This window comes from Chrysochloris asiatica, unplaced genomic scaffold, assembly GCF_000296735.1.
Source record: "Chrysochloris asiatica unplaced genomic scaffold, ChrAsi1.0 scaffold00245, whole genome shotgun sequence".
NCBI classification, from domain to species: Eukaryota; Metazoa; Chordata; class Mammalia; order Afrosoricida; family Chrysochloridae; genus Chrysochloris; species Chrysochloris asiatica.
The window spans coordinates 2,948,973-2,968,139 of record NW_006408763.1 but is presented as its reverse complement, the minus strand read 5'-3'; the positions used below and the strand labels follow the sequence as shown (position 1 = coordinate 2,968,139).

At 43.7% G+C, this 19,167-nt stretch overlaps 1 protein-coding gene across 2 annotated transcripts in view; it reads left to right on the top strand.

Moving 5' to 3' along the window:
- Positions 1-19,167, top strand: part of SPTBN1 (spectrin, beta, non-erythrocytic 1) — a 276,936-nt gene that overhangs the window by 184,409 nt on the left and 73,360 nt on the right. For both annotated transcript variants that reach the window (XM_006873535.1, XM_006873536.1), the window contains one exon: positions 5,474-5,625. In XM_006873535.1, the coding sequence (XP_006873597.1) occupies positions 5,474-5,625 (152 nt within the window). The remainder of the gene's footprint in view (positions 1-5,473; positions 5,626-19,167) is intronic.

Sequence of the window (19,167 nt, the reverse complement as noted above, 5' to 3'; positions counted from 1 at the left end):
CAGGTTTGCATGGCCTAGTGGGACAGAGGTAAATAGTGATGCATACTCAACCTTGGAACAACAGTGCTCTGGGATACAGGGATCTAGGTATAGCTTGAAGAGGGTAAGTAATACTAAAATCCTTGACTGCCTTATGAATATTAGTTTCCCTTGCCTGATATTGTAAAATAGACACTTGAGTGGGACAGAGGTAAATGATGATGTATGCACAACCTTGGAACAACAGGGCTCCAGGATACAGGGATTGAGGCATGGTTTCAAGGGGTAAAAGAGGGGGGGAATAATGTTACGATGCTTGGCTGTCTTTTGAATCTTGGTTTCCCTTGCCTACCATTGTAAAATAGACACTTGATGGGGGCTGAGAAAGGAATAGCCAGAAACATCACTACAGAAAGCTTGTAAGTCCGTCTTCAACGTATAACTGATTGGAATACCTTAGAGGGGACTCGAAGTTGTCCAATGAAAGAGGCTTCCGATGGAGCCACACAAGACCATAGGTGGAATCCAGAACCGACTGAGATAGGAAATTTCCACTGGAAAGGACAAGTAGACCAGCCTAAAGTGGCTAGAAGAACAGAAGATACTTTGTGAAAGAAAGACCGGAAGGAAAAATCTGAAACAATAACAGCAGTCTGTTCTTGTTACTACTACAAGAACAAGTAAGCTGTTCACCCCAGAGCCATCAAGGTAAGTGATCAGGACCCCTCAGAGCAAACCTCCTTCCAAGACTGAGACTCAAGGGGACTACATGAGCAGTCATGTGGTATGGCTGGTGACCACGTTAGTCACCCATAAGGGAAAAAACAGCAGTGAAGATGTGAGCTAAGTCCGACCACATTCAGTAGACCCCTGTGAACCCAGGTAGAGAACTAGATGGCCGGCAGTATGACAAGACCCGGGGACTCCTGGGCCCAGAGGCAGTGACATGGCCACAGAGGACTAGAGCAGAGAGTGAAGCATCCAGCTGATATGAAGTGAGGGGAGATGCACAAGAACACCCAGTTGACCTGGCTTCGATGGCTGGATGATCAGAACTCAATTATAAGAAGAAAAAAGAGAGAGAGAGGAAAAAAAGAGTAATCTGCTACAATTTGATGAACTTTACTTATACTTATGGATTTAGTAGCTCAAAAAAGGGAACAAATCTTCACAGCCAGGATCACACCCACCTCCTCGGTACACAGGGTTGACAGGGATGGGCAACTTAGACATTGGCTACCTAAAATGGGGCACCTATAAAGGCAAGAAGTGAAAGGCTTACAAGCTTTCAAGAGGGAGCCTAGTTACAGATGGGATGGGGGAAGGTAGAATCACCACTGAGAGATTTTCAATCTGTCAGGACCAGACTGGCAAAAGGAAATGGGGATAAGACTCTTGTGGTACAATAGTGAATAATTGCCATCAGGACTGACTGTGAGGCTAGGAAATCCAGAGGTAGATGTTGTTTGACAAAAGGAGGAGAGATTGATTTTGCAGCCCAGGAGAGGGGAGGTCCCTGGGACCATCAAGTGAGAAGAAAGAAGAGCCGGGCCCTACCCAGAGAGGGAGTAACACGAGGGATGGAGACAGAAAAGATGATGTGGACAGATGGAGCGGCTGGGGACACTGGCCTCAGGGAGGGAGAAGGGCTATGTGCTGGCAGCCAGGGGGTGGACCTATGGGATGTACCCTTTGGTTATTTGATGATGCATGAAAGGGATTGTAATCATTGCAGTGAAACGATGAGTGTAAAGCTGGTGTCTCCCATGTAAACCCCACAGTAAAAACTTTAAAAAACAAAAAGCCTTTGATGTGGGCAAAGAAAATTATACAAGAGTGGCCTATCAACTCAGTGTCTCCAAGTCTCAGACACTGAATGGCTCCCTATTTGGCACTATTGACCTCTTGGACTGGTTAGTTTTTTGGTGGGGCGGGGGGAGGGGTGGCGCACAGGTGCTGTCATTGTATGGTGTTTAGTGACGTCTCTGCCCTTTACCAGGTAGATGCAAACAGCGCTCCAATGTAACAGAAATATCTGCAACATTGCTGTATATGCCCTGTGAACAAAATTTTCTTTGGCTGAGAACCTCTGTTTCTAAATAAGCATCTATTATATGGAGCTTGCAACCAGTTGCTGTAAAGTCAGTTCTTACTTGTGATGCCCCTATATGTTGACAGTCAGAGTTAGAGTTATGCTCCGTAAGATTATCAGTGACTGACTTTAAGCCTCTCAGATTGACTTGAATCTCCAACCTTTAGGGTTTACAGCCAAGTACGTTAACGTTTGTATCACCCAGAGACCTCATGAATCGTCTCCCTTTTTCTATCACCACGTTGGTCTCTGACTCTTAGGCCATCTTCTGCTGCTCCCACTACCTCTTCACAGTTCAGTGGCAGCGGCTTAGAATCACGCCTCTGGATTGTCTTGCCTTGTCTGCCAAAGACCTCAGGCATCTGGCCTAGTGTCCCAGGCCTCTTTGGGTTGGAAATGCAGGACTGATGTCATGTGCCTTCCCAGGAAGGGTGGAACAAAAGACAAAGTCTCCAAGGACATGCAGCCTCATCCTCAACTGAGCCACTGGGTAAATTTTTTCCCCTTCCTTTCCCTCCTTCTGGCTTCAGATGTGTTTGTTGCTCACCAAGTGCTCCATTGTAAGAGGACACGCTAAACTGGCTGGGCTTTTGTGTGTCTGTTGAGCCTGTTTCCTGCCCCTGGAGTCATGGGGTATTGGTTTTGGTTGGGTCTCTGGTCAGGAGCCTCCATGCCTTTTGGCAGTGCAGTGGTGTGAGCCTGAGGAACTTAGACCACACGTATGTCACTGGGGCCTGCTCCTGAAGCTGCAAAGAGAGGAAACTTTTCTTCCTTCCTCCTATCTTCCTTGTGCTTTCTGAGCACCAAGGCAGCCCTGGAGAACACTCTTTGCATTAATCCTGAGTTTGGTTGATCTCACCTGGGTTCCCTGTCTCCCACCTGTGAAGTCTGCAGGCATGACCTCTTCATGGGGAGGAGAGGGTGTGACTGGACTATATAGCACTTAGGACAGGGTGTTGTTGGGAGTTCATTTACCGTTTTTTTAAGCAAATCTTTGGAGTATCCTACTAAAAGAACTCATTAACTCCCTATTCAAAACCTGAAAGGAGCCCACCTGTGTCTTTAATGTGAAATGCCCCCAAAAGAGTGACAGTTGACTGAAAAACATACTTTATGCTTATTTATTCAGGAGTGCTTAATCCATGCAGACTTTCGCTTTCATCTCATTTCCCTTGATAGACTGGGTGTGGTAGTGACTTTGGGTCCCAGCCCCTTTATTAATAGCCTAGTACTCAAATCAAAGGCTTTATTAAAGACATTCCCTAACTCCCATGTAGCACATAAAGGGAGCTAATGTTATCACTTAAAATATAGAGACTAGTTGAAGTACAATTTGAATGGAGAGGCTGTAGGTACCACGGCAGAGGCCACCTGTGAATTGTTCCTATCAGTAACTTAATGTGCCTGTGTGTTTGGCCCTGGCCCTGCCTTTTTAGAACAGCCAACCTCAGGCTGAAAAGCACAGCTGCCAGCATCACAGTAGTAATGTCCTTCGTGATGACAGCGTGGTGAATAATGCATGGGGGCTTCCTGTGTGACCGAGCCTCAGGTTGTGAGAGCAGCTCCGTTTTCAGTCTACAGTAGGCCCCTCCCCACTTTTCCTTGTTTTCTTGATCCTGCCTCCCCCCATCCCCCCCTTTTTTTTTTTTGAGGTGAAATTGACATGAATTTAATTACTGTAAAGTTCAGGGATATTTAGTGCATTCACAGTGTTTGCACAGCTACCAGCTCTATCTAGTTCCAACATTTTCATCCCCCCAGAAGGAAGCCATCCAGCCATTGAGCAGTTTCTCCCAGTGTCCCCTCTCCCCCAGCTTCTGGCAGCCACTAATCTGTGTTCTGTGCCCATCCTGCCCTTGTTGATCCTTACTTCTGTTTGGGTTTGGCCTTTGTTCCCTTTCAACCGGCTATTCCCATAGGGAAAGGCTGGAGGGAGGAAGCTCCTCACTACAGCAGGTGGCTGGGTGTCGTAGCTGGTGCCCGGCTGCTTTGTCGGCCAGGTTGGCAAAAGTTAAAGATCATCCACTGCCTCTCTCCCTTGCTCTCTCCCTGTGGTGAGGGTGACAGAGGCCTTAGGAGAGTCTTCTGTCCAAACTCCCCAGGGTGCTGGTTGTTTTGCTGTCCCTCTGGCCAATTTGAGAATCCAGTACCCACACATCACTAGACACAAGCCCCCGTCAGCAAGGGTGACTTTCACTGTCATCAAGTAACTCTAAAATACTGAAGAAATTGTTGGGGTGCATAACTTTTGGGAGCCTGGTGTAGCACTATAGAATAAACCTTGGACTACTAACCACAAGGATGGTGGTTCAAACTTAAAGGCCACTCCTTAGAAGCCCTGCACTGGTCACTGAGTTGGAACTGACTCAGTGGCACTTAAAGCAACAACAACAACTTCTCTTTTGTGTAGAGATTCATGAGTAAATGTCCTTCTAGGTTTGAGTTTGCACTGGGAGGGAGTATGTCTTGGATTATATTGACATAGATTCAGGCTGAAGGAACTAGAAGGGGAACGAGTAACTGACAGGAGGGTGTCTGTGCAGAGAGCAGAATTAAGGAACTCAGTTGAGGATCTTCAACAGCCTGCCTTGAGAACACTGTGCAAAGGCAAGAAGATTGGAAGCCTATTTGTACGGGGTGAGAAGGGCTAGTTCTGGGCAGATCTGTCTAGTTTTATGTTTCGAATTGATTACTTGATTATCTGAGGCTTGAAAAACTTGACTTTAATATGCGTTCACCACACTTTGGACCATAAACCAGCATTTGCCTTTACAAAGGATGGTAGAATTTGGAGAATATATACTTGTCTACTTATTTAATAGGCCGATTGAGTCTTTGTGAAACCCTGCCCTCTTCTTCCATGCTCTCTGCTGTGCACAGTACACAGAGCACATGACTGAGCAGGTGAAAGGGCCATAGCAGATCAAGGTCATGAGTGAATTTATCCTATCAGGTGTATTTTAATGCCTAATCCTTTGTACCTGAGATCAGCAGTCTCTTTCTGTCTCCTGAGCTTCTTCACCCTCCATTCATTCACATCTGTATGCTCCCTCCACATTCCTATGGGAGAACAATAATGACAGCAACTACTTGCAAAACTTCACCAGGCAAATATTACAGTGCCTAAGACTCCAAAGCACCCTATACTGATGTCCTGTGTCCTGTTGCCTCTTCATCATAGGTGGGAGAAAGTGAAATGAAAGGGAGCGAAGGATACATTGCTGGCATTATGCTCAGTGGGTGGTACAGTCTCTGAATGTTCAAAGCGATGACCATGGCTAAGCCATGCTAAGTAGAGGTTTCACTAGAGTTTAGTTTTGCTGTTCACCATCTGGCTGGACACATACCTGTTACTGCCCTTTGCCTTGGTTGGCAATAAAAAGAGCTCTCCTCTGCTTACAGATGAGCGTGAAGCTGTGCAGAAGAAGACCTTTACCAAGTGGGTCAATTCCCACCTGGCCCGAGTGTCCTGCCGGATCACAGACCTCTACACTGACCTGCGGGATGGGCGGATGCTCATCAAGCTACTGGAGGTCCTCTCCGGAGAGAGACTGGTAAGTGGGAATGTTAGGAAGAATCTTATACTGTGGGTGGGAAAAGATAACTTGGAGTCAAGTTGTGGACTGGTCTGTTGCAGTCTCAGTTTACGGTTGATACTGTAAGTCAGAACAAACTCCTGGTGTGGTGCTATAGGATCAGCACTGGACTGCAGACCACAAGTTCGGCAGTTCAAACCCACTAGCTGCTCCTTGGAAACCCTACACAGGGTTGCTATGAGTCTCTGTGATGGGAATTGACTCCATGGCACTTAATAACAATAGCAGGTTAGGGGAGGAGAATCTGGCTAAGTGGGAGGAGGGCTTTGGGGAAAGCGGCAGGGCAACCTTCCAAGTCCAGAGGGATGTGAGTCCTCATTGTGGTAATTGGCGAGGTTACTACCTTAGGCCAGAGAAAGATACTGGCTGATGTCCCCTGTTCAACAGGGCAAGGGTTGGAAATTGAAAGGCCAGGCTTGAAGGCTGGCTCTAAGATAAACCTGTACCCCATGAGATCATAGAATGATTTCTAAATACGTGTTTTATTGATTCTCTGGAAAATCTGAGAGTGTCATTTTTGGTGACAAGACGTGAATTCAGTTGTCAGTGATTTCACTGTTTTCTTCCTTGCATTGCTTGCTTGATGAAGGGAGAGGCTGGTGTTTTGCCATCTCCTTGGGAACAAAGCTTCTGATGAACTCACCATGCATTTTCTGGCAGTGTGCATTGCCAGCCTGCGGTGAAAATCTCATCTCTGCTGTTTCCCAGAGCTTCTGCGGCACTCTGATAGAACTTCTGTTTGTGCACTTAAACCCAAAACGCTTGAAGCAGCCACCGTAACTGACCCAACAGGTTTTGTCTCAACCTTGGTTTCAAAATGGATGCTGTCTTCTATCAGAATACTTTACAGTTACGTAGGTGGTGGTGCAGCTGAGCCAAAAGCTGACGCCCAGGGATAGAAAGTCCCACATCTGTAGTGACATCACCAGGAAAATATGATGCTGGTGACTGGCAGAGCTGCCGGAAAGCTGTATTTTTAACTTGCTCTCCACCCTGTAACTTGACAGCCGCAATGGATCTTTATGCAGAGGGACCCACACACCTCTGACCGCAGGCGAGGGATTGAGGTTGTACCATGCCCTATCATTAACTCAAGAGAGAATTGCCACTTCCATCCTGACTCATCATGGACATTGGTTTTGTCTCCTTGCCCCTCTGCTCAGGGACAGGCTCCTCTAAAGGGTCGTGGAGCCCCTTCTTACCTGCAGCGTGCTTCGTCCTTGCTCTTTGTTCCCTGACTGTGTAGGTCTTGTTTCCTCGTTTTCTGTGAGTGTGTGTGGATCAAACTAGGCCAACAACTACTTATAGATGGTGCCTGCTGAAAATATACTAGCTGTGTGAAGGTTGTGGCTGTGGGGAGGTGGGTTTACGCATTGAGGGTGGGCAGGCCACTCATTTACTGCAAGTTGATTTGTTTTCTAAATGGAATCTAATTTGAGAGCCTAGGCCAGAATTACTGTGATAGGCAGCTTTAAATGTTATTTTTGTAACCAGACTTTTTCCTGACCTCTCAACCTCCCTTCCCCTCACCCCCAATATTTAACCTAGTATGATTGTTTATTGATTTTGGGGGAATGATGTTTTTAAAGTGGCTTGAAAAAATCATTAAAGGTCACGGGGATAGAAATTAGTTTGAACATCTATTTTTGTTCCAGTAAGATCCAATCTTTCTAGGGTTTAGGAAATAAATTGTTCACTTCTCTGAAGACCCATATTTCTTTTATGCCAAGAATATTGTGTCCTTGATAATGCCCACATAATAGGAGAGATCAGGCCAATTGCCATTGATTTTGAACAGGGTAACAAAAATATGATGGTAGGAGAAAACAACCCACAAAGTGTAGTTCTTAGTTGTGTGTGAACACCTTGCACACTTGAGTTTACTGCTGGTGGTGGTGATAGAGGTGGTGTGCCCTGGAGTCAGTTTGGACTTATAGTTCCCCTGCATAGGGTTTCCGAGGTTGTAAATCTCTGTACACAGAAAGCCTCATCTTTCTCCTTCGGAACAACTGATAGTTTCGAACTGCTGATCTTGAAGTCAGCAGCCCAACTGGTAAACCACTGTGCTTCGAGAGCTCTTTAGTTTACTGCTAGCCGTAAGCATTTTTGCTGTGACCCAGAGACCTAAGAGGGCAGGAATGGAGATTAGGTAAGATGGCCACCATCTCCAACCTTTTAGGCAATGAGTGTCAGAAATTTCATTTTTATAGTAACACAGCACTTTGTAAAACCTCAAGTGCTTTAACTCTTTATATTTCTCAGAGCCGTTCCTGATTGTAGGTCAGGTCGTCTTATTCTTCTTCTAGAAATAGGGATGTGGTAGGGAGAGTGAGGTGAAGCTCTTTCTTCATCGGTACTGGAGCTTTTTAGTGTCTTTGACCCCATTATGGATTTAGTTCATGGAACTTTCTGGAAGAGACCCAAACCACACTCCACCTTTGGCTGTAAAGGTTGACCTTCTCCATGAGGGGCTGTCCAAAGGATCCTTGCATTTTCAGATCACGGAATGAGGTGGGTAGAGCTTCCAGACCTGGGCTGGGCGCATATCCACAGCTGAAAGTGTGTCATCTGGACTGAAAGCAGTCCATCAGTGCTGGCTATCTGTGCCAGTTATCCAAAACCCTGGGTAATCTTAACATTTGCACCCTACCTGGAACCCGTTTTCTCTGTCAACGTTTTTGCCCCAGTACTTACTACCAGTTTGGCAGTAGGTCATAGATACTGTTTGAGGGACTAGCCTGTGCCACATTTTCTTCATTAATTGATACTTAGAGCCAGTTCATCCCTCTGGTTTAACAGAGAAGGAAATTTGTGTGAAATCCAAGGAATGTTAATGGAATGATCTGGACAATTCTACGTCCACTACACCCTGAACTTTGGCTCCATGAAATTTGATTTATGTTTGAGCAGGTTTTAGGTAGACACTTACTTGGGTTATCAAGGAACTTGATTTTGATCTACTGGGAAATCTCAGAGGCAGAAGGTCCCATCGTCGGTTCTGGCGTGGGCGGAATTGTGTCTGCAAGTGCCTCTCCTCCTGCCTCACATCTATCAGTTCGATGATGGAGCAACAAGCAGACTGTGTGGGCAGAGCCAAGAGATTGCTGCTGCTCGGGATTGGACTGATAAGAAAGAAAACTATTCCTTTCCAGTGTCTTTTTCCTGAAATCACTACCGTCTGTAACATAAACTGTACACTGCCACTGAGTCTATTCCCACTCATAGTGACCCCATCGGGTAGGGTAGAACTCCTTAGGGTTTCTGGCACTGTGAATCTTTACAGGAGAGACAAGTCCCTCTGCCTCCCACGAGTGACTGGCAGGTTTGAACCGCTTAGTGGTTAACCTACCAAGTCCCCAGGGCTCCTGGTAACTCTTCATAAAGGTCTCGTTGTAAAATTCCTTACTAAGTTGAGACCGTTTTCTGTAACAGCATATTGTTGTTGAGTTGGTTCTGATTCGTAGTGACCCTATATATAGGGTATCTGAGGAGTGACTCTTGGGTTTGAACCTCCCACCTTGCAGTTAGCAGTTCAGTGTTGATCCTACAGTGCCACAACAGAACTCTTACCAGGTCGCAATGCGTAGACATAGAACCTGTGTCGGTCACCATTTAATTGGACCCAGATCACAGGACCAGAGTAGGACTTGACTGCAGGGTGAACATTTGTTGTCAGCGCACATTTGGAGGGAGTAAGACCTCTGGTGTGAAAGCACCAGGCCCAGACTTTGTTAAGTAAGGAAGTTGAACCCACAGATCATCACCCAGGCTAGAAGCTTGTCTGTGTCAGCCGCCAGCCCCTTCCGGGCCACACAGTAAAGAACGATTCTCACAGAGATGACCAGTTTTCTGCCTGTTTCTGCTGGATGAGCCTGAGCCTCTGACCTTCCCTCACCCTAGACATTTCCAATTATATCACTGCTTGCTTGTTGTTTCCTGGGATTCTGTCTTCTTACTATGGTAATTAATTTATAAAAGACAAAGCCAGAAAAGAAAGTTTTGTTGTGTAGGTTTGCCTCTCTTAATTCCAAAACAGGCTAAGCTAGGTGGAGAAGTTAAATTTACCATGAGGTTTATTAAGCCTTAAATCCTACATTGAACTGCTCTGAGCACGCTCTTCATAAAGCCTTTGTTAAGAGAACCATGAAGGTTATTGTTGTTGAAAACAGGGTTTGTGGGTGGGCCACGGGACCTAGCCATTATATAGGAGAATTTATTTTTGTTATAAACAACCAGCCTCAGAATTCCCCTCTTAAATTGGGGTCGACTTCCACAAGTGTAAAAAGTAAGGTAATAGTAATAGGTTGTTGTTGTTGCTAATAGATGCCATGTGATAAAATACGGAATGAATGCCAAAGCCGGAGAGTTGAGAGGAAGGAAGCACACTCTGGATGGGGTTTCAGGAAGCCTTAGTACTGGGGTGAAGTTCCACCTGCGTTCAGGAGGAGAGGGTCAGATGTGACTAGCCAGAGATTATTGGGGTAGGGCATCACCTGTGAGGAAGAGTTTGTATATAAACTCAGAATTAGGATTTAGGTGAAGAGAGCTTTTGGGGATAGGAATGAGGGACTGGTATTGGGAAAGCCTGCTGCTAAAGCGGAGAATATGTTTTGGGGAGAGGTGCTCCTGTAATGTATGTCTGCTGGTGTTTACAGAGTACACACATACACAAGATCTCATTTAGTCTTCACAGTCTAATGAAATGAACAACTTGTTATGGACAACACAGGCAGCTCTGCCAGTGACTTGCCCAAGGCTAGGATTTCTAGTTACTAGTGCTGTAACTTGGGTACCAACTTGCCTTCCTATCTCTTGGTTTTCTCCTTCCCCTCCTGGACCCTACTAAACAGAAAATGTTCTTTGAGGAAGGAATTCATGGAACATAGTTAATGATTCATGTTAATTGGGTAAAACTCACAAATACTCCTCTGAATGTTCAAAGTTTGATGTGTAGGGAGGAGATTGGGGATTTCCTGTGAAATTAATTTGGTTATATATTGTATCAAAGAAAAATTTGGACCTAGATCTTTCTATCCTACCCCTGTATTAAGTAGAGGCATTTTTGTCTTTTAGTAGCAAAAATCCCTTTTTTGATTAAGAGACAAAAACCATAAGCCAATCAATGCCCATTACCCTGGTGACCTGATACTAGTCAGTGTCTTGTCTCTACTTCTTGTTCACTTGATCAAGAGTGACTCTTCTACCCAAGAACACAGTCATGGGTGGTATTGGAATGCTGGAAGTGACTTAATGGCCACTAGTTCAATCCTTTCACTTTGTAGAAGTAACCAAGACTCAAAGAATAAATCAGTGGCTGGTGAGACTCTGCAGTGCTGCTGGGGTGTGGCAGACTCCTGGGGTGGATGCCCTCTGGCCACCCTGTCCTTCCAGGTGGCTTCAAGTCTGTTTTGGACACCTGTGGAAAAGATCAAAGGAAGCAGGGTTACAGGGGGTGGAAGAGAGGGGCCACACTCCCAATGACCTCCCAAAACAGTGTCTGGAATCCTCCCTTATATCTCTCTCCTCATGTAATTCTTTCTTCTTTTCAAGAAGTAGCCAAATCTGTTCAGGAAGTATTTGTTTGCTTTTCCATCTCTGTTGTTACGTGCTGTCCAGTCTGTTCTGACTCATGAGTATTTCTATCTCTGTTGATGTTAGGTGCCTTTGAATCAGTTCCAACCCCTAGGGACCCTGTGCACAACAGAATGAAACATGGCCTGGTCACGCCATCCTCGCAATTGTTCAGATCCATCGTTGCAGCCGCTGTGCTAATCCATCTTGTTAAGGGTCCCCTTCTTTTTCAAAAGACCTTCACTTTACCAAGCATGATGTCCTTCTTCAGGGACTGGTCCCTCCTGACATATTCAAAGTGCGAGAGATGAAGTCTCTCTGTCCTCACTTCTAAGGAACATTCTGGCAGTACTTGTTCCAAGACAGATTTATTTGTTCCTTCTGGCAGCCCATGGTATATTCAGTATATTTCTCCAACACCATAACTCAAATGCATCAGTTCTTCTGCAGTCTTTCTTATTCATTGCCTAGCTTTCACATGCATATGAACTGATTGGAAATACCATGGCTTGGGCCAGGTGCACTTAGTCCTCAAAGTGACATCTTAGCTCTTTAACACTTTAAAAAGGTGGGGTTTTTTTGTAAGTTTTTATTGTGAACTGAGTGATAGTTTACATGGGGGAATATCAGTTCATTTCATTGCAATGATTACAATGCCCTGCATGCTTCATCATTCCGCAGTATTTGCTTCTATTCTCTGGTTTTTTTTTTTTTTTTTTTGGTGGGGGAGGGTGTTTTTTTTTTGGATGTGCACCAAAACACTTAGGAATATACAATCATTCAAACAGCTGAAGGGCACACCCTGGCCGCTGGCACACATCCCCTTCGCCCTCCCTTAATCCCTGGGTCCTCTGTTTCAGGACTGTTAAGATCCACCACTTACCCCTTAAACGAGGTCTCTTGTACAGTGCAATATGTTATTTAAATTTTTTTTTTTTATTATTGCTGTTTCCTTGAAGGTTTATTGTGGACTCATGTAAAGTGAAATCCTTGACAACTTCAGTCTTTTCTCCATCTTGACTCTGATAAAAAATCATTGTAATCATTCTGTAGTTTTGGAATCCTGATGCTTGCAGAGTATAACTGGTCCAAGCTCAGACTACGGTGGGCCATTGGGGCAGAGACCATCTATCTAGCTTCCTGGTGCCTCCTCTAGAGTGAATTTCCCCAAAGGGTAGAACTTGGTTTAGCCGCTTTAATAAGTAACTGGGATCATGTTGTCAGGCCTAGAGGTGGTTATTTAGTTCATTATTCCCATTCTTCCTTTGGAATCAAAAAGTATATGTATGAAAATTAACAACAAACCTCCTCCACAGCTGTGCTCAATAAATCATTGCAGTGACCACACAGAATTCGGAGACAATACTCATGAGTATGAGGTTTATTAGGAAAGTTAACATTACATTTCAGGATCAGAAATGTTCCAGAGCAATTTGTCCAATCAGGATAGCCTGTCCTCAGCTCTGCCTGGCCAGTGTAACAAAGCTCTTTTAGGGCTGCTGCTAAGTGACCACAATTCATACCACTATGCCTCTTAGCCTGAAGGCACTCAGCTCTAGCTCTGTGGGTTAGCAAACCTAGCTCCCCTAATAAAGTGCCTGGAGGCACCCTACTCTACAAGCAAGCCTCCTGCCCAAAATCACTCAGCTCTACAAAGGCCACCACTTTGTCTCATACCTCTGACTCTTGGTTCTGCTGCTTTTGTTCTTATGCCACTCCTCTGATGTCTCAGCTTTCTGTCCCTAGGTCAAGGAAGTTCAATATGTATAGGGATCTTGGGGTCCAAATGACAGGCGCACCGCTCCTGGCACTACTTTGATGATAGTGAGATCTTCCTAGCCTCACCTGCTTCTGAGATGGTTCACTTTATCCCCATGCTAGAGTTGCAAGTTTTTACAATTACAATGAGCTCTTTTAACATCCTTAGTTGAATCATGTCATTCAATCAGTATCTTCTCCCACCTTCTCTTACCCAGACCCAGCAGGGCAAAACATTGTTCAGTGGGAGTTACAGACTATGGCTAGAAGAGACATTAGATATTCCACTATACAGTTCAATGGATCGAGGCCTGGGACTGGGGTGTGAGATTGGATTTGGGACTGAAAAGAGACTATAACAGGACCTTGGAAAGGGAAACAAACAGGAAAGCGCCTGCAAAACACAGGAACACAGACCCTGGTGTGGAGGAGAAGGGAAACTCATTAAAATGATTTAAAGGAGGAGACCAGTAAAAATAGGCATTTCCTTAGAGGAACTGCCTCCCTGCCTGCAAAGCCACCCTTGATATACTGAGTCATACGTGAGTCTGGTATTGATCCTTGTTTCCTCATTAATGACTTTCTAACTGTTCCATCAGAAATGACATACAGGACAGAAATGTACATGTTGCCGTGGGAACAGACCTGAGTCACACTAGGAATTTGGTGATTATTAATGGAGGCAAAACTGGAACCACTCTTTTTGTTAGCAGAATTAGCCAAGTGTTTATTACTGAGAGATTCGCCCCTCCTTCTCATGTCCTACTGTGTTTAGTTTTCTCTATTGTTATCTCTTGTTCCTTTTGAAAAGATGAAATTCAGTAATGTAAAAATAGCTCTTGCAGTAAATGAAAACTATCCTCCAGAAGGGAACTAAGTCTCTTATTTCCTTTCACATAGAAATGCATACCACTCTTCCTTATATTCTATATTCTTGGTATTTGGCCTAGTATAAAGAGAGTAAGTTTGGGGATCCTGGACCACAATGTCCTAACTAGCCGGGTGGATTACTTGACCTTTCCAAGCTAGTGTATTTGCATCTGTGCAGTGATAATAATAAAAATCATTGTAATACAGAGTTATCATGGGATTAAATGTGATAATACATGTAAAAACTACCTAACAGAGAGGTTAACATTCAGAGTTGTTGCTCAAAAAAGGCAGATAACATTTTTAGGTCTTGGGAGCTGAACAGTGTATTTTACCAGCACTTCATGTGTGTGTGTAGCTCTGTGAAGTCATTAACACCTCTTAAAATTAATTTCCTGTAAGTATTGCTTCTTAAACTGGCCCAAGTATTGTGCCTTAAACATTTCAGAATTCCTGTCTAAACCAGATAAAAACTCAGAATTGGGACTTGGTATACTAGTTAACTTTAGTGTCGGTTCTTTCTCTCTCACATTGTGCCACATACTGCTACCACTCCAACTTATTCCTTTAATTTGAAAGGTATTAAACTGTTCCATTGAGAATGGTGAGATGCAGTTGAAAGGATACATAGGAAAGTGTCTTGAAAAATTCGAATAACTAATACTGCTCAAAGTAATACAGAAATGGCTACAATCATACATTGACAGAGAATTTCCAGAGGTTCAAGCTGGATTCAGAAGAGGCCATGGAACGAGAGATATCATTGCTGATGTCCGATGGATCTTGGCTGAAAGCAGAGACTATCAGAAGGATGTTTACCTGTGCTTTATTGACTATGCGAAGGCTTTTGATTGTGTGGATCATGATAAGCTATAGACAACATTGAGAAGTATGAGTATTCCAGAACAATTAATTGCACTTCTGAGAAATCTTTACCTGGACCAAGAGGCAGTTGTTCGAACAGAGCATGGGAACACTGAATGTTTTAAAATTCGGAAAGGTGTGCAACAGGGTTGTGTTCTTTCACCATTTTTGTTCAATATGTATGCTGAGCAAATAGTACGAGAAGCTGGGTTCTATGAAGGAAAACGTGGCGTCAGGATTGGAGGAAGACTTATTAACAACCTGAGATATGCAGATGATACAACCTTGCTTGCTGAAAGTGAAGAGGACTTAAAGTATTTACAGATGAAGATCAAAGAGCACAGCCTTCCGTATGGATTACAACTCAATGTAAAGAAAACAAAAATCCTCACCACTGGACCAATAAACAGCATTCTTCTCAATGGAGAAGAGATTGAGGTTGTTAAGGACTTCATTCTTCTTGGATCAACTATCAACACTCGCGGAAGCAGCGGTCAAGAGATCAGACGATGTATTGCATTGGGCAAATCTGCTGCACAGGAACTTTTTAAAGTATTGAAGAGCAGAGATGTCAGCTTGAGGACTAAGGTGCGCCTGACCCAAGCCATGGTATTTTCAATAACCTCATATGGATGCGAAAGCTGGACAGTGAATAAGGAAGATCGTAGAAGAATTGATGCCTTTGAGTTGTGGTGTTGGAGGAGAATACTGAAAGTGCCATGGACTGCCAAAAGAACCAATAGATCTGTTTTGGAAGAAGTGCAACCAGAGTGCTCCTTGGAGGCCAAGATGGCTAGGCTTCTTCTCTTCTACTTTGGACACATTGTCTGGAGGAAACAGTCGCTGGAGAAGGATGTCATGCTGGGTAAGGTGGAGGGTCAGAGAAAAAGAGGAAGACCCCTAACGAGATGGATTGGCCAGGTGGCATCATTGATGGACTCAAGTGTGGCGGCGGTAGTGAGGTTGGCCCAGGATCGGACATTGTTTCATTCTGCTGTGCATGGGGTCGCTATGAGTCGGTTCCGACTCGATGGCACCTGACAACAACAACAATACTGCACAATAGTTAGCCTAGTTTGAAATGCCAGGTACACAACAGCAGTAATAATATTTATTTAAAGAAATAGTTTTCAGACTCAGAAACCCTAATTAATGCTCAAGGTTTGTGTGTTTTCCTGTCATTTTCCTTATCCCAACCTTCCCTCCTTCTTTAGGACATCCCAGCCACATTTTTCTCTACTATCTTTTCTTTTATCTCCTGTTCAGTATTTAATTTGGGCTATCAGGATTAATATTACAGCCACTATCCTTAGGCACGGGACTCCTGGTGTGGCACTGTAGGGTAAACGCTGGACTACAAACCACAAGGTTGACGGTTTAAACCCACCAGCTGCTCCTCAGAAACCTAATACAGGGTCTCCATGAGTTGAAACTGACTCAGTACACTTAACAACAACAGTATTTGGGCACGAGTCCTGGTGTGGCACTGTCGGATAAGCTGTGGACTGCTAACTGCATGGTTGGCAGTTCAAACCTGTAAGTTGCTCTCAGAAATTCTATACTGGGTCTCTCTTGAGTCATAACTGAGTGAATGGCACACAACAGCATAAATGGGCACATTCTCTGCTGGTTTTAAATTTGCTTTTTAATTGATGTATATCAACATTTTTGATTTTTGTTGGGGGAGTTCTAGACCCTAAGATTTTCCCATGAGACATAGGGGCACTGCTTACATGGTGAGTTACATGATGGGCTGCTTACCATAAGGTCAGCACTCTGTGGGTGAAAGATGAGGTTTTCTGCTCCTGTAAAGATTTATAGTCTTGGAAACCTTTACAGGGTCACTGTGAGTCAGAACTGACTCCACGGCACATAACAACAACGTAATGAGATGGGCTATTCCTCAACTGATATGAAGTCCAAGTGTCGTAAAGATTGTTTGTGCCTTTTGATTTTAAGCAAAATGTTTGGGATGAAAACACTTGAGATGCCCTTTGCAGGTTGAAAGACACTTTGTGAGTTTGATAGAACATCATGATAGTAAATTTGTCATTTCATTGATGTAGGAGTCCTGTGAGATACTGATTTTATCCCCATTTTAGAGATAATGGTCAAGAAGTCTAGAAAGCAGAGAAATTGCAACTTGAATTTGGGCTTTTAAATTTTAGCATTGAAATTGTCTTCTCCACCAAATTGCCCAACAAAATCATATTAAAATGTGTAAATGTGGTTTGCTTATATTTGATGTTTTTTAAGGATGTAAAGACAAAGAAAAAGGGGGAAAAAATTGAAATAAAGCAAAAAAGTAAGTTTGATTTTGGGGGACAGTACAAAAAAAAAAACACCAAAGTTGTTTTGTTTTTTTTTTCTTGACGGTTTTCCATTTCTGTTTTTCCTCCTCACATGTTTCATTTTTGTCAAACCTTCATGTTTCTGGCTTTTGGAAATTGGTAGAGGTTTACCATTTGAAAGAGCCTGATCTTTTACCAGAAGTTTGCCTGCCATTTTCCTTAGATTCTGCCTTCTGTGTCATGCTCAAGTGTTTGTGATGGTTGTTACTTGCTGGGTGCTTTGTGTTGTGTCCATGGCTGGAGTGAACCATATTCACTTAGCTCATGTTGCATGGCCATTCACATTAACATGGCGTCCCCTCGGAAACCCTGTACAGGGTCGCTATGGGTCGGAGCCGACTCGACAGCACATAACAACAACAACAACAAAGTGTTTAGACAGACCCTTATCACCACTTTCTCTGCGTACATACATACATACATACATGTAACCCATATTCATGTGGAGACGTACACATGGTTCACTAAACTTTTGTAAAGTGAAAATATAGACTTGTGGTGCCTCATATAGGAAGGAGGTTTGGAGACTCTTAAGAGGAGAGCTTTCTGTACTACTTTCATTTTGAACATAAATCAGACATAACTGGTGATCGATAAAGAAAAAATTCTAAAGAACAGTGCTTATACCTGATGAGGCCTGGGAAAGTACTGGGAAAAAACTCCTCCTCTTTAGAGCCTCCAATGACACTCACCCTATACCATAGCCTCTGTCTATCCTCTTGGAGGTTACGAAGAATGCCTACTGCCTTTAGATGCTTCTGTCCTCATTGTTCTGGAGTTCATGGGTTGAAGACACTTTTTTTGCAATTGGAACAGCCCATGTAGGTGGGCTACTGTTTCACTAGTCATATGCACAAGCACTAAGAAGAGATGAGACAGGGAAAACTTCTAAACCCTAAATATAAACATCAGAATTCCTCCTAGCTCGATTCATACATCTCGACTTTGCATGAAAGTTTAACCAGGAGCTTTATTCAATCCAGAAACTATCTAGATATAGTACAATGATGTGAATGTTGGTGTGAAGTGCCGTCGAGTTGGTTCCAACCCATAGTGACCCTGTATAGAGTTTCTGCGGAGCAACTGGTGAACTTGAACTGCTGACCTTGCAGTTCAGATGGCTTTGCAGTCTGGCACATTAGCCCACAGCGCCTCACCAGGACTAGGTAGTCACTGTTGTAGCAGTGAGAAGTGAGTGATTATGGACCCAAGAGAGGATCAGGAAAACTAGAAATGCCAGATGCAGACCTCTAAAGCTTCTTAAATGGGGACAGCAGCCTTCCCTGCCCTACCAGCTCTGACTCCACAAAAACCTCGTAATCTGAGATGGTGGTGGGCGGTGGAGTCAGTTCAGAGTCATAGTGACTCTGTATAGGGTTTCCAAGGCTGTAAATCTTTATGGGAGCAGAAAGCCTCATCTTTCTTCCGTGGAACCTCTGGTAGTTTTGAGCTGCTGACCTTAAGATTAGCAGCCTGACTCAACCACTACGCTACCAGAGCTCCTTCATGATCTGAGAATAGGAAGGATATTGATGTCTGTGGCTTGCTTTAGGAGGCTGCTGTGTGAACACACGGCCGATGGCAAAATTGCCGTGAACTATAAAATTGGAGTCCTAGAATTGTAGATTGTGTCCACTTCTTTCAATTTTATTTCTATCCTTCTTTTTCTCTTCCTCATTGATACTATTTTTTAAATTTTTGATAGAACATTATTAACTGGCATAACATCAGTAACAAATTCTAGCATTTTCCACATATCCAAATTGAATTAGTTTTGAAGTTACTGAAGAGAAAAGGCCTTTTTAATTTAAAAAAAAAAAAAAATTAGTTTATTTTGGTATAAGAAAAGCTGTCCTGATAGGATGAAAAGCTTGGTGTTTAGAGAACTCTCCTTTTCCATTTTTTTGAAAAGAGGATTTACCACTTGTGTGTAAGTCCTATTGGTAATCTTATTTCCTCAGGGCCAGAGCACATTCTTCTTGTTGTTGTTGTTTTTAATGTTTTATTGTGAATTGTATGATAGTTTACATGGGAGAACTTTAGTTTTACATTCATTCCATCGTATATCATCTCATTGCCATGGTTC